Here is a 27,869-nt window from a genome sequence, read left to right as displayed (position 1 = left end):
TAAACTGAAGTTGTGACAAGTGGACATCCCTAATTTATATGGACCTTAAGAAGAAAAATTTCAGTTTTTCAACACTAGTATTTTATTTGTTATTGGTTTATGACCTATGGCCTTTGTAAGACTGAAATAGGTTCCTTCTATTCCTATTATTAATATGTACTTGTAATAAATGGGTGTTGTATATAACCAAATGGCATTCTCTGCATATCCTTATGATTTTTGACTTATCTATACTAGAGATAATATTTGGGTGCCCCAAATTGAAACCACAGAGTACACACAATCAAATACCCATAATCCACCAACATTATATTTTGTGTTTCCTTCCCTCTTTTTTTTTTTTTTGTAAGATTTATTTATTTATGCATACAAGAGCTGGAGTACAGGCCAGAGGTGTAGGGGGTAAGAGGACTCACCAGAGACAGAGTGGGAAACAAAACAGGCAGATCGACTGAAATACACTGCTGAGGGGAGCAGCGGATGAGTCAAGAGAGGTCTGCTGTGCCATGGGGGTAGCTCCCTGGCTGGGATCAAACTCGTGCTACAGTGGCTACAGACAGCTTCATAGGTTGCATCTTAACCCTTGTGCCACCAGGGAGGCCCCCCTTTTTGTTTTTTTTTCTTCCCAACTCCCCACCATTCTGGATGCTTCAGTTACAGGTTAATTTTAAAGGTTGTCTCTAGCCAGGCTCACAAAGAAAAAATGGGAGAAAACACATATAAATAGGATCATAAATAAAAGGAAAATCACAACAGACTCTGTTGAAATCAAAAGAATAATCAGAGATTATTATGAACATATGTATGCAAACAAATTCAACAATCTAGAAGACATGAACAAATTCCTAGAATGATATAATCAGCCAAAGCTTGATAATGAAGAGATACAACACCTAAATGAACCACTTACAAGCAGCAAAATTGAAGCAGTAATCAGAACACTCCCCCAAAACAAAAGCCCAGCACCAGACGGCTTCAAAAATAAATTCTACCAAACGTTCAGAAATGAATTAGTGCCTATGCTACACAAACACTTTCAAAAAATTGAAAACCAAAGAATACTACCAAGTAAGTTCTACAAAGCCAATTACACTAATACCAAACCAAACAAAGACAACACAAAAAAAGAAAATTACAGGCCAATCCCTAATGAACACTGATGCAAAAATCTTCAACAAAATCCTTGCCAACAGAATCCAACAATGCTTCAAAGGGATAATACAACACCATCAAGTGGAATTTATTCCAGGGGCAAAAGGATGGTTCAACAAAAGAAAATCAATCAGTGCAATCTAACACATCAACAAAAAGAAAAATAAAAACCATATGATCATATCAATAGGTGCTGAGAAAGCATTTGACAAAGTCCAACATCCATTTATGATGAAGGCCCTTGAAATTCTCGGGATGGAAGGAACATACCTTCACATGATAAAAGCCATACATGATAAACCCACAGCTAATAGTATTCTAAAGCTGAAGAAGGCCTTTCCTTTACAATGAGGAACAAAACAAGGATGCCCTCTCTCAACACTGTTCTTCAATATAATACTGGAGGTCCTAGTCAGAGCAATAAGACAAGAGAATGACATACTGGGAATAAAAATAGGGAAAGAAGAAGTAAACCTATCAGTATTTTCAGATGATATGAATATATATAGAGAACCCTAAAAATTCCACAGAAAACACCTCAAAATAACCAGTTTAGTAAAGTAGCAGCATACAAAATCAACACACAAAAATCAGTAGCCTTCCTATACACAAACAATCTAAAGAAGAAGAAATAAAGAAAACCATCACTTTTATAATTGAAAGAAAAAAAATCAAATACTTGGGAATAAACCTAACAAAAGAGGAGAAGGACATATACAAAGAAAAAACACATGAAATAAACAAAAGAAGACACAAAGAAATGGAAAGACATCCCTTGCTCATGGATTGGAAGAATTAACATTATTAAAATGGCCATCCTACCAAAAGCAATATACAAATTCATGGTAGTCCAAAAAAAATCTCAATGACATTCTTTAAAGAAATAGAATAAATACTGATGAATTTCATATGGAACCACAAAAAAAACTGCAAAAGCCCTCCTGATGGAAACAAAGGAGAATGGAGATATTATACTTCCAACTTCAAACTATACTACAAAGCCATACTAATTAAAACAGTATGGTATTGGAACAAAAAACAGACACATAGACCAATGTAACCAAATAGAAAGTGCAGAAATAAAGCCACACATAAATGGAGAACTATTCTCTGACAAAGGAACAAAGATTATGCAATGGAACAAGGACAGTTTGTTCAATAAATGGTGCTGGGAAAACTGGACCACCACATGCAAAAGAATGAAACTAGACCAATACCTCTCACCATACACAAAAATCAACCCAAGATGGATACAAGATCTGGACATAAGATCCAAAACCATAAAATAGATGGGAAAAAATATAGGTAAAACAAACAAGACCTACATCTCAGTAACATCTTTAAAGACCCATCACCAAAGCAAAGAAAGTCAAGGAAAAGATAAATGCCTGGGATTACATCAAATTGAAAAGCTTCTGAACAGCAAGAGACATTAAGCAAAACAAAGAGACACCCCACTAATTGGGAAAAAAATCTTTGCACTCCATACAACTGATATGGGATTGATCACAAAGATACACAAAGAACTCACACCACTCAACAAGAACAAAGTAAACAATCCAGTCAAGAAATGGGCAGAAAATGGGCCTCCTGGGTGGTACAGTGGGTTGAGCGCAGTACTGTGAAGCTGTCTGCAGCCTCTGCGGCTCCAGTTTGATTCCTGGCCAGCCAGGAAGATTCCCATGTAGAGACGCGGACCTCTCCTGTCTTTCCTGCTGCTCCTCTCAGCAGTGTACTTCGGTCCTTCTGCCCTTTCTGCTCCCTGTTCTGTCTGGTGAATTCTCTCACCCTCCTGTACCTCTGGCCTGTGCCCCAGTGCTTGTAAAAATAAATAAACCTTAAAAAAAAAAAAAGAAATGGGCAGAAGAACAAAAGACACTTCTCCAAAGAGGAAATGCAAATGGCCAACAGGTATATGAAAAAATGTTCAACATCCCTTATAATGGGGGAAATGCAAATCAAAACCACATTGAGATACCACCTTACACCAGTAACAATGGCACATATCAAAAAAAAACTAGCAACAACAACTGTTGGTGAGGATGTGGTGAAAAAGGAACTCTCCTGCATTGCTGGTGGGAATGCAAACTGGTCCAACCACTATGGAAAACTGTCTGGAGGTCTTCAGGCTACTAAATGGGAGCTATCATACGACCCAGCAATTCCATTCCTAGGGATCTACCCAAAGGACACAAGAACATTGATTCAATAGAATACCTGCACCCCTATGTTTATTACAGCACTATTTAAAATAGGTAACACCTGACACAACCCAAATGCCCAAAAATAGATTAAGAAGATGTGGTATATACACACACTTCAGCAATCAAAAAAGATAAACTCATGCCATTTGCAACAACATGGATGGAGCTAGAAGGAATTATACTCAGTGAAATAAGTCAGAAGGAAAAAGAAAAATATCAGGTGGGTTCACTTTCAGGAGGAATAGAGGGGAACCAAATAAGATTATCAGTGGATAAAAATAAAAACAATACAAAGCACAACAAACATTACAAAACAGACAATTAAAAACCAGAGACATCCTGCAGGAGAGGAGGAGGGAGAGGGATCAGAGGGATGGAAGGAGGAGCACAGGGGACTGTGGCGATGGAGCACTGGTGAATTGGTGAAGGAAATTCTATGAGAACAACACCTGATGGGGGAGAGGTAAGCAAACATTGTTTAAAAATGCACAATGGTGTAAAATATATATAAATTTTAAAAAAATTAAAAAAAGAAAGCTTGTCTTTATATGAAACTTAGTTTATTAGATACTCTATATTCCACATAATACTAACACCACCTGGTATTTATCACCTTCTGGCTTATTTTACTTAGCAATATTACTTTCAGTTCCATCCATATTGCCATAAATGGATGAGATCTCTTTTAATCACTGAATAATGTTTGATTGTATATATATATATATATATACACACACACACACACACACACACACCCCCATATCTTCTTGATCTGCTCATCTGTTTTTAGGTATGTATGTTTTTCCATTTGGCTGTATGGTTAGCACTCAAAAACATGGGATTGCAAGTTTCCTTTCAAATCAGTATTTTCAATTTTTTAGAGGAAATACTGGGTCATATGGTATATCCATTTTTAATGTATTAAATCACATCCACACTGCTTTCAAAAGGGCCAGACCACTCTCCTTTCTCACTAACAGTGCAGCAGAGTTTTTTCTCCCCATCCTTACCAGCACCTGTTTCAGATCTTTTAAATATAAATCATTCTCACAAGGTATGAGATTGTATTTCACTTTGGTCTTTCATTTGTAATTCATCTTAGTTACGGTTTCTTTCACTATGAAGAAGCTTTTTAGTTTGATATAGTTAACCCAGTTCATTATGTTTTGTTTTCTTTGCAGTTGGGGTAGAATTCCTAAAGAATTACTGAAGCTTATGTCATGTAATGCTATGCTTTGTTTTGTTCTGTGTATTTTATGGTTTCTGGTCTTAAACTAAGCCTTATATAGATTTTGGATTGATTTTTCTGTATGGTGTGAGATATAGTTTAGTTTTATTCTTTTTATGCAGCTGTCTGTCCAGTTTTACCAACACCATTTATTGAAGAAGCCATCCTTGTTTCAGTGTATGTTCTTGGATCTGTAGTCATAGATTAACATTCCATATAGATGTGTGTTTATTTTTGGGTTCTCAATTTCATTTCATTGGTCTGCGTGTCTCTCTTTTTTTTTTTTTTCTGCACTATGCTGTTTTTATTATTATGGCTTTACAAAAAAATTGAGATCTGAAAGTGTGATACCTCCATTCTCTTTCCTTTTGTCAGAACATTTCTGCTACCTTTTGTAAATTCATATAAACTTCAGTTATGCTTATTTCAGTTCTTGGAAAAAAATACCATTGGTATTTCTATAGGAATTGTATTGAATGCACATTACTAACTTAAGGAAGATGACTATTTTGAAAGTGTTAATTTTCCCATCCACAAGCAGTGTTAATTTTCTCATCCATTTCTTTGTGTCATCTGTTTCTTTAACTATGCCTTATACTTTTGACTGTATGGGTCTTTAACCTCCATTTTTAATGTTTAATCCTAGGATATCTAATTCTTTTTTGGTGTGACTATAAATGCAATTGCTTTCTTAATTTCTTCCTCTTCCATTTCATTGTCTGTATATAGGAAAGTAACTGATTTTTATTGCTCTTATACCCTGCTGCCTACTAAGCTGATTAACTATAGATATTTTTCCTCCATGGAGCCTGAGGTCTCTTTACACGTATCATATAACATGTAAATGATGATAGCTTTAATTCTTCCCCATTTTGGATTTGTTGATATCCTTCTCTAGTTTAATTGTTCTAGTTAGAATATTCAATAGTATGTGAATAATAATGGTGAGTAGACATCCTTGTAGCAGATCTAAGTACAAAATCTGTTTTTCACCATTGGGAATGATATGTTGTAGGTTTGTTGGAAATGTATATTATTATGTTAAGATATGTTCAGTTTAACCCCAGTCCTGAGGATTTTCATCATAAATAGCTGGAACTTATTAAATGCATTCTCAGCATCTATTGATATGACCACATGGCTTTTAATCTTTCTTCATGTTGATGTAGTGAACTGTTACCCTAAACAGTGTTTCTTTATAGGTTATCAGTTTCTTTCAGCTTATTTTTTTCTTTTTCTTCTACTCTTGGAAGCATTATTATGTGTCTTGCTGTAGATTCCCTTTTAGGTAGCTTGTTGTTCTTTTAGCTTTCTGTATTTCTGAACGCATTTTCATTTTTCAATTTTGGGAAGGTTTCTTCAATTATTTCCTTACATAGTTTTTCCAGGCATCTTTTTTTTTGTCTTATCCTTCTAGGTTTCCTGTGATGTTATTTCCTTTCTTCACGGTGTCAGATAATTCTTGTCTTTTCTTCGTGTCGTCTTTATCGATATTGATTCTTTTCACATCTGCATCTTCAAGATTACGGATTCATTATTCCACATGGTCTATTTCCATGGCTTTCTCCAGTGCTTTTAATGTGCTCCATTGGTCTTTTTAGTGTTCTGCATTTGTTTTTTTTTCTTTTTTTAAGTTTTAAAGATGTTCTGTTTGCTGTGTTATTCTTAGCATTCGTTTGCATTTCTAAGTTTTCCTGTATATATCTGACCTTTTACTGATTTTTCTTTCTATTGTTCTAAATCATTAGTTTTCTTAATTTTGGCATTTTGAATTCTTTATCTGATAGAAAGAACACTTTTCCATATCTGTGTTATTTGGGTTCTGGAGATTGGTTTTCCTTTTGTGGTATATTTTCCCCTGATTATTTGTTTTTTCCACTTCTAGTTGGCTTTCGGGTTTGCCTTGCTAAAGATATGGCTTTTCTTGGGAGTGGTTCTTCCTCTTCCACTATTCTGGGTGTTTACCATGTGATGGGTACAGTACCAGGGTCCTACCCAGGTGTAGATCCTGGCATGCAGTGAGTTGGTGGTGCTTCTGGATGACTGGGCTTGTGGGCAGGGCCTCGATCGGCCTCCCCCAGTATAGGTACCAGTAAATGGTGCAGTGGCTGTGCCAGCTAGGGTGCCTGAGGGCGTTGAGTGGAAACTTAAGAAGGTGTGCTGGTGTAAGTCCAGGCGAGCTGTGTGGTGGTGGGTCTGGCTGTCTCCATATAAATTTAATCTTTATTTTTGTAGTTAAGATGTATTCCATTAATTGGTTTAAGTAACTCAAACTATCCCTGCATACCAGAGATGAATTATAATTTATAATGGCATATAATCTTTGTGACAGTTAAATTCTATTTGGAAACAATTTGTTGAATGCTGCATCAATGTTCATCAAGTGTATTTGTATATAATTGTGTTATATTTCTTTGATTTTGGTATTGAGTTAATGCTGACATAAGATATATTAAAAGGATTCCTTCTTATATTTTTAAAACAAATTTAAGTGAGTTATCAATAGTTCCTTAATAGTTTCATAAAATTAATTAAAGTAAGTCAAGAAAACCATCCCTTTTATCACTGAAACAAAAAAAAAAAATCAAATACTTCAGTATAAATCTAACAAAAGAGGTGAAGGATCTATACAAAGAAAATAATACACTGTTAAAAGAAATAGAAGACACAGTGAAATGGAAAGACATCCCCTGCTCATGGATTGGAAGAACCAACTTTATTAAAATGGGCATCCTATCAAAAGCAATATACAGATTAAACACTATTCCAATAAAAATCTCAATTAACATTCTTCAAAGAAATAGAATAAATACTGATGAAATTCATATGGAACCACAAAAAACTGTGAATAGCTAAAGCCCTACTGATAAAAACAAAGGAGAAAGGAGGTATTACACTTCCAAACTTCAAGCCATACTACAAAGCCATAATAATTAAAACAGTTTGGTACTGAAACAAAAACAGACACACAGACCAATGGAACCAAATAGAAAGCCCAGAAATAAAGCCACACTTAAATGGGCAACTAATCTTTGACAAAGGAGCAAAGAACATGCAATTGAACATGGACAGTTTGTTCAATAAATGGTGCTGGGAAAACTGGACCACCACATGCAAAAAAAAAAAATGAAACTAGGTCACTACCTCACACCATGCACAAAAATCAACTCAAAATGGATAAAAGAACTGGACATAGACCTGAAACCATAAAATATATAGAAAAAATATAGGTAAAACACTACAAGGCATATATCTAATAACATCTTTAAAGACTCATCATCCAAAGCAAAGAAAGTCAAGGAAAAGATAAAACACCTGGGATTACATCAAATTGAAAAGCTTCTGAACAGCAAAAGAGACATTAACCAAAATAAAGAGACACCCCACTGACTGGGAGAAAATTTTCGCACTATATACAACTGATAAGGGACTGATCACAAAGATACACAAAGAACTCATATGACTCAACAAAAACAAAGTAAATAATCCAGTCAAGAAATGGGCAGAATAACTTAAAAGACATGCAAGAAGAAATGCAAACAGCCAACAGGAATATGAAAAAACGTTCAACTTCCCTTATAATCAGGGAAATGCAAATCAAAACCACATTGAGATACCATCTTCCACCAGTAAGAATGACAAATATCAAAAAAACTAGCAACAACAAATGTTGGTGAAGATGTGGTGAAAACGGAACTCTCCTACATTGCTGGTGGGCATGCAAACTGGTCCAACCACTATGGAAAGCTGTCTGGAGGTTCCTCAGTCTACTAAAAATGGAGCTACCATAGTACCCAGCAATTCCACTCTTAGGGATTGGCCCAAAGGACACAAAAACATTGACTCAAAAGAATACCTGTACCTCTATGTTTATCGCAGCACTGTTTACAATATGTAAAACCTAGAAACCCAAATGCCCAAAAATAGATACCTGGATCAAGAAGATGTGGTATATATACACAATGGAATATTACTCATCAACCAAAAAAGATAAAATCATGCCATTTGCAGCAATGTAGATGGAGCTAGAAGGAATTATAGGCAAACCAAATAAGACATCAGTGTTAAAAAAAAAAAAAAAACACAACTAAGCAAAAGCAGACAATTATAACTTAGAGACACACTGCAGAGGAGGAGGGAGAGAGATCAGAGGAAGGAAGGGAGGAACACAGGGACCTGAGGTGATGGTACAAGGGTGCATTGGTGAAGGAAATTCTATGGGGACTTCATCTGATGGGTTGGGGGGAAGCAAATATTGTTCAAAAATGAACAATGATGTAAAAAATTAAAAATTAAAAAATATACTAAAGAAGCCATCTTGGTTTTTTGCCTTTTTTTGGGTTAGAATACTTTATTACTGATTCAACTATCATGTTTGCATTGGCTTATTCAGTTCATCTGTTCCTTCCTATATTCACCTTGGTAGATTATGTTGATCTAGAAATTTATACATTTCTTCAAGGTTATCAAATTTATAGGTATATATATCATGACATTTTGTATGTCTGTGATATTTATAATGACTTTTCCTCTTTTTTTGTGATTCTGTTTATTGTTTTCTGTTTTGCTCTTGTGTTAACTTAGCAACAGCCTGATCTATTCTCTCTTAATGAATCAGCTATTAGGTTCATTGATGTTTTTGTAGTCTTTTAGATTACTATTTCATTTATTTCTATTTTTATTATTTTCTTCATTCTAGTAATTTTGGTTTTGTCTTTCTCAAGTTGTTTGGCATATGATATTAGATTGCTTATTTGGGTTTTCTTTTTTTTTTTAATATGTCTCTATTCCAACTATCTTTTTTTTTTTTTTTTTTTTTTTTTTAATAGAGGCATGTTATTTATTTATTTGTTTGTTTGTTTGTTTTGTTTATACATGCACTGGGTACAGTCAGAAGCGCGGGAGGGTGAGAGAATTCACCAGAGCCAGAGCGGGGAGCAGAGCAGGCAGAAGGACTGAAGTACACTGCTGAGGGGAGCAGCGGGCGGCAGGAGAGGTCTGCGCGCCATGTGGGACCCTCCTCCAGTGGCCGGGGAGCAGCCGGGGATCGAACTGGCGCTGCAGAGGCCGGTTAGCTTCGCAACCCAGCGCTCAACCGCTGCGCCACCGGGGAGGCCCACTATTCCAACTATCTTCTCCCTCATGACCACCTTTCCTCCATTCCATAAATTTTGGTAAATTATATTCTCACGTATATATGCTTCAAGGGATAATTTTATTTCTGTATGATTTCCTCTTTGATCCACTAGCTGCCAAGCAGAATGCTATTTAATCTCTATGTATTCACAGATTTTCTGGTTTTTCTTTTTTGTTTTTTTCCTTTATAGTTGATTTCCAGTTTTACAGTATAGTGGTCAGATAAGGAACTAGGTATAAATTTGATCTCTGTGGTTTTGTTGACAATTGACTTGTGTTCCAAGATACAGTCTATAAGATATGCCATTGCGGACTTGTTACCAGAACCCAGCTGTCAGGCAGGAGACTCCTCAGTCAGCAGGAGCTGACAGCAACAGTGGTGTTCTCTCACCTTGCTGCTCCACCAAAAGTCAGTAGTGGCAGTTGCTCCTCTGAGTCCAGTAACTGCCCTATTAATTCCTGGATCATGGAGTGGACCAATCAGGTCTGAGCTATTAACTGATTGGTGCTAAATGGTCCAATCAGCCACAGGATTGAAAAACAGCCCAATCAGACTTGTGAGTATAGCACTCTGAAAGGTAATATAAGCCAGCATCAGAGGAAGCTGGAAAAAAAACAAACTGTACAAATCTCTGATGAAGCAAGCAGAAGACTGTGTACCGGGACTCTGAGGAAAGAGCAAAGAAAAAGGGCCAGAAGCTGAGAGAAGAAAAAACCATCTAGAAGCTGATCTCCAAGGAGGGAAGGGAGATGGAGACCTCTGTCAGAGACAGAGAGTCAGTAAGCCTCTGGTCCTGTTTCACTTGGCCTCTGGTCCTGTCTCTGACATTGCCTGAAAGGAGCACCAAGGCCTGGTGTCACAAAGAGCTGTTAACCCTTGGAGTCTTGGGACCTCATTGGTGGCGCAAGGGGTAAAGGGTGAGCCCTATGAAGCAATTCGTAGCTACTACAGCACGAGTTTGATCCCCAGCCAATGAGGTGACCCATGAGACACAGGGCAAGCTAGGAATTAGGCAGTTTTAGGGATAGTGCAGGAGGGGACCTCTGAAAAATTTAGGGAGGCTTCAGAGATAAGGACAACCAAGGGAATATAACCAATTCCACTAGGAAAAACAAACATCCCAGGACCAAGGACAACATTGTTAACGCTCGTCCTGATTTCCTTCAGGTGGTAAAGGGAGGCAGAGATTGGAGAAATGGAGAGTGGTTTAATTTATGGACACATTAGAAGGGCAGCTGTTTAACTTCAATGCAGGGATGTTCATCCAGAGGACTGGGCCATAAAGATAAAGATGCAACAAATGGGGAAAGAGAAAGCTGTTAGATAAGGAATGTGAAGATCCCCCGCTCAGTAGCAAATTAAGTGAAACAGCCAAGAACTAACCAATCACAAAGAGACTGGTGGAACTTTAGAATAATTAGGGAAAGAAGGTATATATTCCCTGAGACACGACTCCACTTTGGCTTCCTTGCCCCTCCCAGGCCTGGTTCCCTGGCTTGGGAGTCCCACTTTATTTCTGTTCTTTTTCTCCTCAATAAACTTTTTCTTTCTCTAAACAAACCTGCCTCTTCTCGCTTGCTTGGAAGTTCCTGCTGCGGCTTCGTGAGACACCAACCCCTGGGGGTCTAGTGGCTGGGGCTCAGCGCTGCCCCTGCAGTCTGGGGTCTGTTCCTGGCTGGGAGACTAGGCCTGACAATTCCGGTATCACCCACATGGCACAGCAGACCTCTCCTGTCTTGCCCACTGCTCCCTTCAGCAGTGTATTTCATTAGATCTGCCTGTTCTGCTCCCCACTCTGTCTCTAGTGAATCCTCTAACCCCAGTTCTTGTATGCTTAAATAAACCATTATTTTTTTATTTTTTTTTTAAATAGAGGCATGTTTTTATTTGTTTGTTTGTTTGTTTATACATGCACTGGGTACAGTCAGAAGCGCGGGAGGGTGAGAGAATTCACCAGAGCCAGAGTGGGGAGCAGAGCAGGCAGAAGGACCGAAGTACACTGCTGAGGGGAGCAGCGGGCAGCAGGAGAGGTCTGCGCGCGCCATGTGGGACCCTCCTCCGATGGCCGGGGATCGAACCGGCGCTGTGGAGGCCGTGGGCAGCTTTGCAACCCAGTGGTCAACCGCTGCGCCACCAGGGAGGCCCTTAAATAAACCTTTAAAAAAAAAAAAAAAAAACACTTGGTGTCTCTGACACTGACTCAAGGGGACCAGTAGTTGCCATCACTATTGGCCAGTGCTATCTGGCACTCCTGGTGACAGGTGATCAGTACACTGCTTCTACTTCTCGTAGACACAATCTAGGTGAGATAGCCAGCCACTTGTGGCTAGAGTAAACTCTGTTCCCGTTTGTAAAATAAACTTCATGGTTGTTCCCGGAGCCTGAGGCTATAGCCCATAGGCCCCTATTGTATGGGTATTGCATTGTTAGAGCCCTGGGTTTTAGGTTTTGGCCTTTTGGGGTTTTTTTTGCAGCTATCTTGTCTTAGAGCTGAGCAGGTGGGTGGCCATGCTGGCCTATCCTATTCCCCTGCTCTTACCACATATCCCTGTTTCAGTTGGTACCCAAGATAATAAAAGTAACAGTGCTACTCAATACAAAAGGTAATACCATGAGGAGCAGTCCATTACAATTAAAGTTACATTAGTTTTCAAAATAGCTATTGTAAAGCCAATCTACATTTTCAAGAGAGTTTGATTAGTCCTTTTTATCTCAAACATTTCAATTCCTCAACTGCTTCGCACGCCCAGTGAGTTCTGGTCTCCAGTTCATCTTTTAGAGCCTTCTTTACTCTCAAATGATGTACCCAAGGTTTTTTCCTACAAGCTTCAAAGAAGTGTGTGTGGTTAACAACACAGCATGAGGACCAGACCATTTTTCGAAAAATGGGCTTGGGCATCTCTTCTCTGCTAGGTCTTAGGTAAGACCTGATCCATTGAGTGGAAACCTCATCACCTTATTCTTCATCAACACCATACTTCTTAATCACCATTTGTCTTTTCTCTTCTTTCCTTGGTCCTTCATTTCTCCTATTTTGCCCATTTTCCATTTTCCAATGTTTACATGAATCTCTACTTTGTTCTTTCATGGGCCTCTTTTTCTTTTCCATATTTTTATAACTTCTCCCATTTCTTGTTCCTAATCAAGGGCATTTGTTTTTCCAAAGGCCTTCCTTTCTACAATACACATATTTATCTCCCCTTGTGTTTCTCTTATTTCCCCCTCTCTTTTTCTTCTGAATCCTGCCCTGTACTATCTTTCCACAAATACCAATAAAGGCCTAGGTGTGCTTTCCTCCCTTCCACTGTTGACTCTGAATGCAATGCCCACTAACTGCAAATGAATCATTTTTATAGCACCCTCAATCTTAGTTTACTTTCTCTTTATATGTGGAGAACTCTGGTCAATAAATGTCATATTTACCATTTTAGCATTTTCCTGGTGCATCAGGGTTTATATCTGTGTATCTGCTGTATGCTTGCATAATTTGTTCTAAAAACTCCAAAGTATCTTCAATCACATTTTAATTTACCTTTAGGATTTTACCAAAACTCTTGTTTTGGGATCACCTGCATCAGCCCTACTAACACAGGCACTTTTGGTAGTGCTTCAACATTTCCATGTCTCCATCATTGGGATCCCAGCTAGTATCTACCAAAGGAACAGCCTCCTCTAATTCTGGGTTACCTATATCTTCCAAGTGGAGAAGACCAGCTTCTTCCCTAGCCTTTCCCAAGATCATCCTTTGTTCATCACAAGTAAGTAACATATTTAACATAGATTGTACGTCTGCCCAACTTGGGTGATGGGAGGCAAAAACTGAGGCAAACAAATCTGCCATCTTTTGGGGGTCCTTCCGGTATGAAGGAACAGAGTTTTTCCAATTTAAGAGATTCCTCTGGGGAAAAGGGATCATAAGAACAGTAATATTCAGCAGGCTGATCCTGTTCATTCACTCTCCCAATCGGGAATTGATGAACAGGGAACTGTCCTTCCCCAGACCAGTTCCCTTGGCCAAAATGCGTGCCTTGTCTAGTGAGAGAAGTCAAAGTCTTACTGCTGGGGTGGAGTGAAGGGGTGAGGCTTGTGGAGCCTTCACTGGCCTCATGGGCAGTATTTTCCACTGGTGGATAAAAGGTTTCTATTAAGTGGCAGTCCTCCTCTTCCTGTTCCTCTTTGTTACCACTATCAGGGAAAGACTGGTCTCCTTTCCACTGGGCCATGAAATGGCCCCCAAAAAGGGACTTGCCCATCCCAAAATCCTGTTTCTGGAGGGCAATTTGTATCTGCTCTTGCATTTTTATAATAGAATGTTTATTTTGGGGCCTCCCTGGTGGTGCAGGCGGTTGAGTGCCGAACTGTGAAGCTGTCCACAGTCTCTGCAATGCGGGTTCGATCCAAGCCGGCTGGTGAAAATCCCGCATGGTGAAGCAGACCTTTCCTATTTCGCCCACTGCTCCCCTTAGCAGTGTATTTCGTCAGTCTGCCTGTTGTGTTCCCTGCTGTCTCTGGTGAATCCTCTCACCCTCCCGCGCATCTGGCCTGTACCCTAGTTCTTGTATAAAAATAAATAAATCTTCAAAAAAATATATAGAATGTTCATTTCCTTTTGCACCAAGTAGCATTTGTACTACCATACCTAAGAGGAATCACAGAAACAAAAATACAAAATTTTTGTCTGTAACTGGCTCCAACTATAGGTCCATATGATCTCCAATAGTATAAATATTACCTTGTTGATACTTTATAATACTTGTCAACCCAGAACCTATGGCAGAAGAAGCAGAAGAAGGGGGTGAAGGAAGGAGAACTTCCCAAATTAACAATTGAACCTATGGCTTCTTCAGTATTCTTCCCAAATCAAACCCTGTCAGATGTCTTGCAAACTGCTTTTGTGTTTTAAGGTGACAAGCACAATGAGAGGATCCATGGGGTTGGTCAACCACAGATGTCCAGTCCCACCAGAGCCACCGAACGGAACAGGTGTGGTCAGGGCAGGAGTATGGGATAGGCCACCATGGCTGCCACCTGCCTGGGCTCTAAGACTCAAGGGAACTGCCAAAAAGCACCAAAAGGCCAAAAGGCCCAAAAGCCAAAACCAAGGGCTAGAGCAATACAATACTCATACATTAGGGATCTATGGGTTAGAGTTAAACAAAGGACAATGCCCAGTAATAGGACAGGGCACTGTCTGTGGGTTCTCCCCCATGCACACAACTGTAAGAGATCTCAGGGAACAACAAACATGGGGTTTATTTTACAAACAGGGGAAAAAAAGAGTTTACTCTAGCCACAAGTGCCTGGCTTTCTCCCCCAGAGAGTGTTCACAGAAGTACAAGCAGAGTACTGGTCACCTGTCACTAGGAATGCCAGACAGCACTGGCCAATAGTGATGACCACTACTGGCCCTCTCGAGGCAGTGTCAGAGAGTTAACAGCCCTTTGTGACACTAGGCCCAGAGCCTTGGTGCTCCTTTCAGGTGATGTCAGAGACAGGACAGAGGTCTTTGTCTTTCCTTCCCTCTTTGGAGTTCAGCTACTAGATGGTTTTTTTGTTATTTCAGATTCTGGTCCTTTCTCTTTCTTCTTTCCTCAGTGTCCAGGAACAGAGCCTTCCCCGTTTCTTTCTTCAGAAGCTAGAACAGTCTGTCTTTATTTCCAGCTTTTTCTGATCCTGGCTTATATCCTCTTTCAGGGTGCCAAACCAACAAGTCTGATTGGGACTTTTTTTTTTTTTTTAAAGATTTATTTATTTATATAAGAACCGGGGTACAGGCCAGATGCACGGGAGGGTGAGAGGATTCACCAGAGACAGAGCGGGGAATGGAATAGGCAGACTGACCAAATACACTGCTGAGGGAAGCAGTGGGCGCGAAAGGAGAGGTCTGCCACACCATGTGGGACCCTTGCCGGCCAGCTGGGATCAAACCGGCACTGCAGAGGCTGTGAACAGCTTCATAGCACAGCTCTCAACAGCTTGCACCACCAGGGGAGGCTCTGATTGGGACATTTTTCAATCCTGTGGCTGACCAGACCATTTAGCACCCATCAGCTATTAGCTCAGACCTGATTGGTCCACTCCATGATTCAGGAAATAAAAGGGCGGATGCTGTGCTTTGAGGAGCAAATGCTACAAATGACATAAAAGGGCGGCTGGGCTCTGAGGAGCAACTGCCACAACTGACTTTTGGTGGAGCAGCAAGGTGAGAGAACACCACTGCTGCTGCTGACTCCCACCAGTGAGGTGGTTGAGTTTCAGTGAAAGACCTGAAAATAAAAGTGCATGTAACAGTTTTAGTAAAGTGTTTTGTAACTGTCTGTTAAACCTATTGGGGTTAGCTCCTGATTTAGAGCTGCTGTTTCCTTATTTACACATTGTCTTGTTGAATTTTCCATTATTGTAAATGGGGTATTAAGTTTACCTTGTTAAGACCACGCTGTTATCAATATCGCTCAAGTTCTGTTATTGCTTTGTGATTCTTGGTGCTGTATCCTTTCATGCAAAAACAAGTGTTATTTCTTCTTGTAACGGATCCTTAATCAAAATATAAAGTCCTCATTCTCTTTTTATCTCTGTTAGTCGAAAATATAAGTATATTTGTTCCTGAAATATTTTGGGTTGCCATTTGCTTGTATGAATGTCCTCAGTCCTTAAATTATGTCTATTCTTCCCTTTGTTGGTGAGTTTCTTACAAGCAGCTGAAGGTTCGGTTTCTTTGAAAGCTACATCTTTTGACTTGTGAGTTATTTACATTTAAGTAAATGGTGTGTCAAGCCATTAACATTTAAGATGATTATTGATTTATAAATCTTTATTGTCTATGGATTTTGTATTGATTTGCTTTTTTTGTTTTGGTCAGGGCTTCCCAATGGTTTTGTTGTTGTTGTTGTTGTTGTATTTGCTTCTTTAGGGCTTTTTCCCCATTGTTTTATGTGTTACTTCTATTATTTTTTGTTCGAGGGTTCTACTGAGGTTACTGTATGATGGCCTAGCTGTGTGACCTATTGGACTGTTTGATCTCTGATTCTAATGGGCTACATTGTTACCTTCATGGTTATTAATTTAGGTCTCTTTTTACTTGATATTCATTGGTCTGTTGTTATATAATAATCCCATTGTTTCATGGATATATGCAGCTTGGAGTTGATATATTCTTTCACTTTTTGCTTAACACTGAAGCTCCTTATTCTTCCTTCTATCTTGATTGCTAATCTTTCCAGGTAGAGGATTCTTTGCTGGAAGTTTTTTTCTTTAAGTACTTTGAATATCTCTTTTCATTCCCTTGGTGCTTGTAACATTTCTGTTGAAAATGCGAATAGTCTGGTTGGTGATTCCTGTTAGGTTACACATTTTTATCTTTATTAGTATTCTTTGCTTATCGCTGGTTTTCTACAGCTTTATTATTATGTGTCTTGGTGCACATTCATGTGGTATTATTTTGTTTGTAATTCTTTGGGACTCTTGGTCACAACTTCTCGTTAATTTCTCAGAGTAAGATTGTTTCAGTGATTGTTTCTTTGAATATGTTTTCTGTGCCTTTCTATTATTCTTTTCTTTCTGGGATCCCTGTGATATGGATGTTATTTTTAAGTTGTGCAAAGTGCTCTTATACTGCTTTCATTTTTTAAAATAGCCTTTTCTCTAATTTTTTCTATTCTATGTTCTCCAGTATTGTTTTTTCAAGTGCATTCATTAATTTCATTGCTTCTTTTTGCCTTCTATTAAGGACCTCAAGTGATTTTTTTTAAATCCGTTATAAGGTTTCCTAACTCCATTATTTCTGAATGTAGACATGTCATATTTTCATTATCTTACCCTGTTATTTTAAATCTCCTATTTTTTCTTTAAGTTTCATTTTTCCTTTAATTGTGACATCACCAGCATTGCTGCCCAGAATTCCCCCTTTCATCATGCTCCAGAACTACAACAAGGTCATGGTTATTTTGTTCTGGCTTTTTTTTTTAATATTTTATTTTATATAATTCTTACATCATTTTTCAACTTTGTACAATGTATGCATTTTCATTTTGGTTATATTCCCCATACAATTGCAACCCCCCTTATTTTGACTCTAGTTCTTTGTCTCCCCTTCCCTCCCTCCCTCTCGCCCCCATAGTGTGTCTCTGGTTTATAGTTGTTTGTTGATTTTGATTATTACTTTGCATTGATTAGTCTTTTTCTTGGTCTCTTATTTAGGTTTTCTAAATTCCTGCTATGAGTGATACCATCCGGTATTTTTATTTTGTACTATGTTCGTTTATCTTCTCATTTTTCATTTTGTGTGGGTTTTAGTAAGGATGCGTTTTCAACCTTTCTTTTTGTAGTTCTTGTATTATTTGTGGCACAGGTAGTAGGTCTGGCTTTTTTGTATTTTTTTTTTTACTTATTTATGCATACATGAACTGGGGTGTAGGTCAGAGGTGCAGTGGGTGAGAGGGTTCCCCCAGAGACACAGTGGGGAGCAGAACATGCAGATCTATAGAAATACACTGCTGAGGGGAGCAACAGGCGAGACAGGAGAGGTCTACTGCACCATGTGGGTTAGCTCCCTTACTGGGGCTCGGACTTGTGCCGCAGTGACTGGATGGAGCTAGAAGGAATTATTCTCAGTGAAATAAGCCAGAAGGAAAAAGAAAAATATCGGATGGTTTCACTTACAGCAGGAATATAGGGGAACCAAATAAGACATCGGTGTAAAAAAATAATAACAGTACAAAACACAACAAAGCAAAAATAGACAATTATAAATCAGAGACATACTGCAGGGGAGAAGGAGGGAGAGGGATCAGAGGGACTGAGGGAGGAGCATAGGGGACTGAAGTGTTGGTGCACGGGTGCATTGGTAAAGGAAACTCTATGGGGACTACACCAGAGGGATGCGGGAGGCAAATATTTTTTAAAAATGAACAATAATGTAAAAATTAAAAAAATATATAGAAGATTTGGATGTAAGACCTGAAGTCATAAAATACATAAAATATAACACAGGTGAAATGTTTCAGAACATAATCTCCAGTAATATGTTTAAGGATCTTACCCCAACAGCAAGGAAAACAAAAGAGAGTATAAACAATTGGGACTACATCAAACTAAAAAGCTTTTTCACAGTGAAATAAAACATAACTAAAACAAAAAGACACCCTACTTAATGGGAGACTACATTTGCATACCATACATATGACAAGGAATCAATATCAAATATATATAAAGAACTAATACAACTCAAGAAAAACAAAACAATATAAATCAAAAAATGGGCAGAAGAACTAAACAGACACTTCTCCAAAGAAGACATATAGACTGAGAAGAGGCAAATGAAAAAATGTTCATCATCAGTTATCTTGGGGAAATGCAAATGAAGACCACAATGAGATACCATCTCACACAGGCCAAGAATGGCCCAAATCAAGAAGACCAGAACCAACAAGTGCTTGAGAGGATATGGAAAGAAGAGAACCCTCCTACACTGCTGGAAGGTATGGAGAGTGGTCCAGCCCTTTTGAAAGCAGTATGGATGTGTCTCAATACATTAGAAATGGATCTGCAATATAGACCAGTGTTTCCACTCATAGGCATCTATCTAAAAATTTCAAAAACACTTACTTTGAAAGTCCTAGCACTTCCATGTTTACTGCAGAACCGTTACAGCTAATTATGGAAACATCATAAGTGCCCCAGAACAAATGAGTGGCTCAAGAAGATGTGGTATATATACACAATATATTATTTTTCACTGATCATAGAAGATCAACTCATGCTATTTGAGGCAACATGGATGGAGCTTGAAGGGATTATGCTAAGTGAAATAAGTCAGAAGAAGAAAGAAAAAATACTTAATGGTATCACTAACATGCAGAATACCGAGTACCTAAACTAAGAGCCAGATAAATGACAAGCTTAAAAACCAGCTCTTGAAAGCAGACTATAGAACTGAAGCATCCAGAGGCAGAAGAGGCTGGGTTAAGAACAAAGAGGGCTAGAAGGCCAATGGATTTTGGTAGTAAACTATGGATGATTTGGTGGTAGATGCACTGCTGACAATAACTGATGGGGATAACCCATCAGGGATATTATCTCAATTAAAAATTAATTAATGAAATAAATGATCCCAGCTCTTTACATTTCCTCCCTTCTGCTTTCTTTGTGTTTATGATTTTTTTCCTTCTCAATTACTGAAATGAATGGAGTTCACTGATTTCAGCTTTTTCCCTTTGTAATTATTTTAATTATTACCATTATGATAATTTAAAAAATAATTTAAAGCACAAAAAATTCCCTCTACATAAGACTGCCTGAATCATATATGGATTGAGATAAAATATTTTCATTTTCATTTTTAGAAAAATTTCTTATTTTCATTATGATTTTTTCCGACTTCTGAAGTACTGTTTTCTTAATATTCAAAAACACAAGGATTTCCTAGTCATCATTTTGTTATTAGTTACTAGATAATCCCCTAAAGTCAGAGAACATAACCTAAGATTGCATTTTTTCATGAGTAAGTGGGTATTTTTTAATGTTTCATGCATATTATAAGGGAAATAACTGTGAACATGAGCAGTGTTTTACAACACGTTTACTGAATCAATTTTCTTAAACCATGTGTTCACATTTTCTATGCTCCTATATTTATCTCCTTGTTCTATAAATTAGTGAGGCACTAGACTGATATTTATCCAATGATATTTGCAGATTTGTCTATTTCTGTTCCTAATTGTGAATAATTTTTCATATGATTTGGGGTTCATGTGTAATTGTTATAATTTCACATGAATTAAACCATTTTACACTCTAAAATCATCTTCTTTAGCCACAGTAAGTCTTTTAATCTTAACTTTTATTTTAGCTGATACTAATATAATTAACACCTGCCATCTTTAGATTTGAATGTTATAATTTTTCAATACTTGTGTTCTTATCATTTTTTGTTCAAACTTTAAAGTCTTATATTTAAGAACTGTTGCAAGTACGGTTGGTTTTTAGAAATTCAGTTTAAATTGTTTTTACCTAGTCTTTTAACTAAAACATATGGCTAGTACAATCTAATTACTGAAATACCATTTCCCAGCATTTTTATGCCCTCTTTATACCTCTTGCTCCATGTTCCCCTTTCTTTCCTCTCCTATTACTTTGAATTGATGAGGGGTATTTACAAAAAATATATTTCCGTAAATACTTCCATTAGTTTGGTAGTTAAAAACTTTTAAAAATTAACTGTAAGTAACATAAAGAGTTGAAATCATCTAACAGTATTTTCTCTCAAATAATACCAGGATCATGATAACCTGTAATACTTTTTTTACCTCCCTCAATATTTGTATACTCATTTTGTAGTATATTGTAAATTATGTATATGTACATTTTAAACTTCACAGTAAAATATTTTTATCAGTTTATATATTCAAAGATCATGAGATCTATTTACATATTCACTAGATTTTTGGGATTTATTTTGCTATTTATTCTCCCTTTTATCTATATTCTTTCTTCTGGAATTATTTCCTTTCTAGCCCACTAAAATCCTATTTTCTTTTAGTGAAGGGATATAAGTGGAGAACATTCTCTATTGTTAATAATGAAAATACCTTTATTTTACCTTCAGTTTAGGAAGGTATTTTCACTAGAGCAAGAACTCTACATTGGCATTGGCTCTTGCATAGCATATAGATGCATCCTGTCAAATGGCTTTCATTATTGCTATTGAGAAGTTACCTGTCAAACTGTTACCCCTTTGAACGGAGTTTACTTTATTTCTTTCTCTTTATACTTTATTTCTTATTTCATCCAAGTCTACTCCTCCATGTTACTGGAATTATACTGTAGCTCAGTTCACATTAATTCAGCAAAATTTAATCTGTTATAAATGCTGGTTCTTAATTTGCATTGTATCTTTCCAGTGGTTTCTTTTTCAAATCTGCTATGTATGTTACTTTCTGTAGTTTCTAATTTCAAAAAATTTCCAAGCCTTACATTAATTCATTGAATATAAAAAACACTGGTTCTTTTTTTTTAAGATTTATTTATTTATGCATACAAGAACTGGAGTGTAGGCCAGAGGTGTGTGGGGCGGGGGGAGAGGATTCCCCAGAGATAGAGTGGGGAGCAGAACAGACAGATCTACTGAACTATGCTGCTGAAGGGAGCAGTGGGCAGACAGGGGAGGTCTGCCTCACTATGCACTGGTTTTACTTACAATGTCTTGTTTTCTAATATGTCTGGTATTTTTCACTATGTGCTTCAAAATGTACTTGAAATATTATTTAAATGGATGATTTGTTTACACGGGTTTGCTCTTTTACTTTTTATTTTTTAATTACACTGGTTTATAACCTTGTTAGTGTTTTTGGAAGTATAGGACTTCTCCCATCAGTTGTATTCACCATAGTTTACCCACCACTAAAGTACCAATAGTCCTCCATCATAGTTCATTGTCCTCTCTTCCCCACCCTGATTTTGACCTCCTCCTCCCTCTCAAATGCCTCAGTTCTATAGTCAGTTTTCAAGGTGTGGTTTTTAAAGTATGTCTTACTGACCCATTGTTTAATACCTCTATATTCCACATCCTATTCCATCTGTTTCACTCTTATTTTTAGGGTGCATCAAATAAGATTTTTGAAAAAAAAGATGGAAGTAGTTTACTAGTATTTACATTTTTAGCAGTCCTGGAATTTAAACTTTTATCTCCTTACAATCTCCCCTTTCAGTTGCCTTCTCCAGGATGGAATAAGAATGTGTAACTATACAATCACCTGTGCCAAGATTTTAAAATCAAAGGAAGTGGCAAAGTAGATTTGGCCAAGGTAGACATAGTTATAGAATAGATACTATAGCTTATGTTAGAGATAACCCAAATAAAAGTAACCTTATCATTAATGAAGCAAAGAGGGTTTTGAGTTAAAATATTAGAAAATGAGAAAGACCTACATCATCTAAAATCAAAAGGTGTATTTATTTTCTCACCATTTTCTGCCAATGGAGCGAGAACTTCAAAAATCATTTCTCTCTTATCATGTTCTACTTGTTTCTTGAAAAGTTTTACCAACTCTTCAGCAATGTTTGTACTGGCAAACTGTTCTTTACTTGACTCTGAAAAACGAAAAGTTTAGCATAAAAAAACAAAATTATTCTCCATTACGTTCAAACACTTGGTCGTTTTGTACTAATACTGATAAATACAAGTATTTTTCAAATATTGGAATAAATTCATTTTTAATGTCCAGGAAAAGAATAAAAAAGTGAAGGTTTAAAGAAAACATTCTAGCCCAACTACTACAGCTATAAAAAATGTTAACTGTAACATATAGGTAGTAACAGCAAGAACAAAATTACTAAATTATCAATTCATAATTCTGAGGCTTTTTGTCAAAAAAGAAAACTTACTTGTGGCAGAATGAATTTTACATGAGTGCCAGGTGACTTATTTTTATATCATTAAACTTATTTTTATATCATCAAATCATTTATATCACTATTTAATTTATATCATTATCACATCATTGGGACAGCACGCTTTTTATATGCATACTATTAAAAGCCAATTCTTCACATGTACTTGGAATCTCATTACCTCCTGCTTTTCCTTCCTCCTCTAAAGCCTTCTCAACATTGAAATATTCTTTAGTATTTCTCACTTAAAAAGCAGTATTATAAACATCAACCTTTATCTCACTTTCCAATTACCATTCAATCTCTGTTCTCTTTACCATATCGGTTTCTTGAGAGCATAGTCTACATACGTTATCTCCACTTGCTCAACTCACATCCTTTCTTACACCCATTTCAAACTGTTTTGAGCATCTCTATACACTTAAGCCTCCTTTGTTCTTCAACTTTCTCTATAAATTTCAGTTCCTTAGGAATTGATCTTTTGCTTTCTTACCTTTTTGATCCTTATTCTCACCCAAGTCAATCTAATTCTCTTCTACTGCATTAAAATAGCAACAATATGTTAATCCTTACCCAGCTCTACTCTTGTTCTGTACTTGAGACCATTTATGTAACTTGCCATTTGATAGTTTATTGAATAGCTCACTAGCATCCCAACAATGTCTAAAATGGACTTCTGTTATTACTTTGAATTTTTTTCTCTCCAGATTTTCTTAACATGGTAAATGAACACTTTACATAGGTATCTATGCAGGTAGAAACCTGAAAGTGACTGTTCACTTTATTCTCACTCAACTCCACATCTGACAAATTGCAAAGGTCTACCAATCTTCCTCCAAAATACGACTAGGATGCATTACATTTCTCTCCAATTTTCTTCTTAATTTAATTTGCTGCATCAGCTAGCCTCTTAATTTATGTAGAAATTTTAGAGATTTGTGAACAAATCCAAATCAGATTGGTTGTTTTCAATGTTTTGGGGGAAAGCTGACATCCTAGAATCTGTCATTTTGATAAATTCTTTCCTCTCCTTCCTGTATTGGATACTTTATTACCTATGTCCTTGCTTTTGCTTGTTTTGTTTGAGGCATTTCCCAAGCAGCTTTGAGACTACTATATGTTGTGTATAACAAGTAGATATTTTGATATTTTGACTGTCTCAAACTGCTCACTTACAACTAATATGGGCCTTTACTTAGTCCCTCATTTCATTAAATTACTTTCTCATACAATTATCATAATTTATGTTTATTTGTAAATTCATTTTAAAAAGTATAAATCTGTCTTACACACTAAATTACTGGCTTCTTCAAACAGGGAAAGCATAAATTATTTTAGCCACCATGAACATATCATAGTGCCCAGTACATAACAAGTGTTGAAAATAAATGAGTAGATGTGTGACTTAATGAACAAGTAAGTGAATGCAGAGTTAGGTATTCTTTGCTAAATTTCTATGTCAATACCAAATAATAAACACTGCAAATTAAACTTTATAAGAGAAAGGAGAAACATAACTCTATGTTTTAATAGTTTTGATTCACACTACAGTTGTACTGATTTTGGTGCATGCACAAAGTCCATACCAAAATGATGCTTCAATAACTGCAAATATAATTAGTGTTATAAAAAGCAAATGGGGATAAATTTTTATTTTCAAAAGCTACCCATGTCCTCAGTGATCATGTCAGTACATTCCACCTGAAAAGGAGGGTACTATCTCAATCTCCTCAATGTAATTATACTATACTTTTGATTGTATCAAAATCTATTATTTCAATAAATTTAATTTTACCTAAAATTATCTTTGTTTCTCTGGGGATAATTTTCTCATTTGCTTAGTTTTCTATGATTTCTTAATTTTTTAGAGTTAAACAAATATATTTAACTTTTGAACACTGTTGGTTGCTCATTTGCTTTAGATAATTCTTTAAGTTGGAGCAAATTTCAGAAAATAAGGTCCCAGATATGGTCTGGGATCATCACTTATCTAGCTATTTGTTCTTATTTTTTTTTTAAATAGTGTTATGATTCCCCCCCCCCCCAATCCATAGTCTTGTTTGCCAATCATTAAACAGAAATCAAATTACTACTAAGTAATTTAGGTCATTTGTTGGCACAAGAAAATAAAACAACATGATTAGATCAATACCTGCATTTATCTTGCAGGTGTATAAAAAGAAAAGACAGTATGAAGCATATTTTATAAATTACATTTGAATTAAATGCCATGGATCCTTAACAACTTTAGGACAAATTCACGTTATCTAAAGGCTTAGTTTTTTACAAAATCTATAAATGAGTTCAAGGAGTTAATCCTAATACTTGTATTACCAGTAGAATCTAGTTTCCCTCCACAATTCTTCCTCAGAAACACATAAACCTCTTTCAGCTAATTCATGACCATTTACCTCTATATCTCTAAATAACATATAGGGGTTAGTTTCAGGTATGTTTTATTGATTTTCAACCCTGAAAGATGAGTTATCTACATATTTTCCCTGTCTTCCCATAGCCTCCATTTTCTCAAAGTAATATACTTTAATTTTGGTTATAGCAATAGTGTTTCAATAAAACACTACTTCATTTTCCCCTGAATTATTTTTGTTTCCATGTAATTATTTTTTTCTCATTTTCTTGGTTTGGTTGACTCTAAACTATCAAGATATCTAATATTCTCTTAATAAGGTTTTTCACTTTAGATATTCAATCAATTTAACTTCCAGTAAAAATTTCTTTACCCTTAGTCTGCAGTGTTCTGATCTGACTGCAATCTGGACTGGTTGCCCTTAAAATAAAGTAATTTGAGGTGATCATATCACCACACTACTAATATTCCTATTTAAACTTGTTTCCTGAATCCTATGTATTCTTCTTTCTTAATTTAAATACCTTATTTTGGTGGAACACATCCAATGGTGTTCAGAGCAAGATTATGTAGGTTGTCAGTTTTCTGGGGGATGATCATGTTTGAGAATGTCTACATTGTAATTTCACATTTGGAGTTTGAAAGGGAATAGAATTCTATATTGAAAATAATTTTCCTTCAAAATTTTAAAGATAGTACTTCATTTTCTTTGGACTGCCAGTGTTGTTTCAAGATATTTTGTTTATATTGAGTCACAATTTTTTTGTATGTGACTTTTCTTTCTCTGAATGTTTGTAATATTTGTATTCATTGTTCTAAAATTTCACATGGATGTGCCAAGATCTGGAAGTACTCTTGTCTACTACATTAGACTTCTGAGATAGTTTTAATGTAGAAAATTAGTTACTTCAGTTCCAAGATACTTAATTAAATGGCAATACTCATTTATCTTTCTAAAACACTTTGTCTGATTCTGTATAGTTTCTCTTCTATTTTTTATAACATTGTTTATTGCTTTAGGAATATTATTCCTCCAAACATCCTATTTTCTTTTATTTTGGCTACTGTGCCTTCAATTTTCAAGTTTTTTATTTTGTTTTTGTTTTTTTTTTAATGGCATCCAGCTATCATTTTATGTTTAGTGCTTTTTAAAATTTATCTGCTGGGCCTCCCCGGTGGCACAAGGGGTTAAGCACTGCACTATGAAGCAATCCACAGCCTCTGTGGCCTGAGTTCAACCCCTGGCCAGCCAGAGAGAAACCCACACAGTGCAGCAGACCTCTCCTGACTCACCTGCTGCTCCCCTCAGAAATGTATTTCAGTCAATCTGTCTGTTCAGTTCCCCGCTCTGTCTCTGGTGAATCCTCTCACCCCCCGCACCTCTGGTCTGTACCCCAGCTCTTGGATGCATACATAAATAAATCTTTAAAAAATTTATCTGCTATTCAGGTTTGTTTTGTTTTATTTTATTACCTGCATAGTTTCTATTTCCTTCAAGTGACTTTTCTACTGATTTATGTAACTACCTAAGTCTATTTAGTTGTCTGCCAAAAACATATGACATTCAAAAGATTACAAATTAGGTTTTAGTAAGTCACTGAGAGCTAACAGTTTGAGTAGTCATGTTGCAACGTTCTCTGTAGAGTATTCAGAAGACCCTTTTGTATAGAAAGGCCAACATAATTATCTTTAAATCTATATTCTGGAGAAGAATGGATTATCAACACTGGGGTTCTCCACATTCAGTGTATCTATACACATTTAATCTATTCTGGAGTGGTACTCCAGTATCCCTAATGTCAACTTAGCCCAGTCTACAAAACCTTAATTTTTAGTCTCTTTCGAGAATAAACATATTCTAATGTGATGGAAAGTTACGATACGGTGTGAAAAAGGAAAGGTCTAGAAATTTTGATATACCATAGCCTGAGTGTTTCAATAACTCTGAAATGTATTTGATTAGTACTTGGCTTTCCACTTCAGGATTTCAATTTCAAAGATTTTCTATATGAGTTGTTGTTTTTCTTCCCAGATGTTATACAATCTTGGATTATCTCCTCTCCTGCTTCTAGTCCCCTCGCCCCCTTTCTTTGAGGTTTTAAGACTTTAGGAAAGAACATCTTTACTGTAGTTTTTGTCAGTTTCTAGAGGGAGTGAAATTAAGTATATGTTTTCATTCTGGCATCACTATTTCGCAAAATTACTCTTTTTCAAGCAGAAAATTTTGTTGATAAACTATTTTGGAGACAAGTGAATAAAGATGTGTGTGTGTGACCCCATTCAATTTAATCCATAATGTTAAATAAGAATGTCAACTTTAGGGCCTCCCCGGTGGCGCAGCGGTTGAGCGCTGGGTTGTGAGGCTGCCTGCAGCCTCTGCGGTGCCGGTTCGAT

General features: G+C 36.7%; 1 protein-coding gene across 6 annotated transcripts in view; it reads right to left on the bottom strand.

The window, feature by feature from the left end:
• RAP1GDS1 (Rap1 GTPase-GDP dissociation stimulator 1) overlaps nt 1-27,869 on the bottom strand; it is a 326,851-nt gene that overhangs the window by 84,449 nt on the left and 214,533 nt on the right. For all 6 annotated transcript variants that reach the window (XM_037529845.2, XM_037529841.2, XM_054687846.1 and 3 more), the window contains one exon: nt 22,682-22,807. In XM_037529845.2, the coding sequence (XP_037385742.1) occupies nt 22,682-22,807 (126 nt within the window). The remainder of the gene's footprint in view (nt 1-22,681; nt 22,808-27,869) is intronic.

This window comes from Talpa occidentalis, unplaced genomic scaffold (assembly GCF_014898055.3).
Source record: "Talpa occidentalis isolate TD23 unplaced genomic scaffold, MPIMG_talOcc4v2.1 talOcc4.6, whole genome shotgun sequence".
NCBI lineage: Eukaryota > Metazoa > Chordata > Mammalia > Eulipotyphla > Talpidae > Talpa > Talpa occidentalis.
The sequence above is the reverse complement of the archived record's forward strand: the minus strand, read 5'-3'. Positions and strand labels throughout refer to the sequence as shown.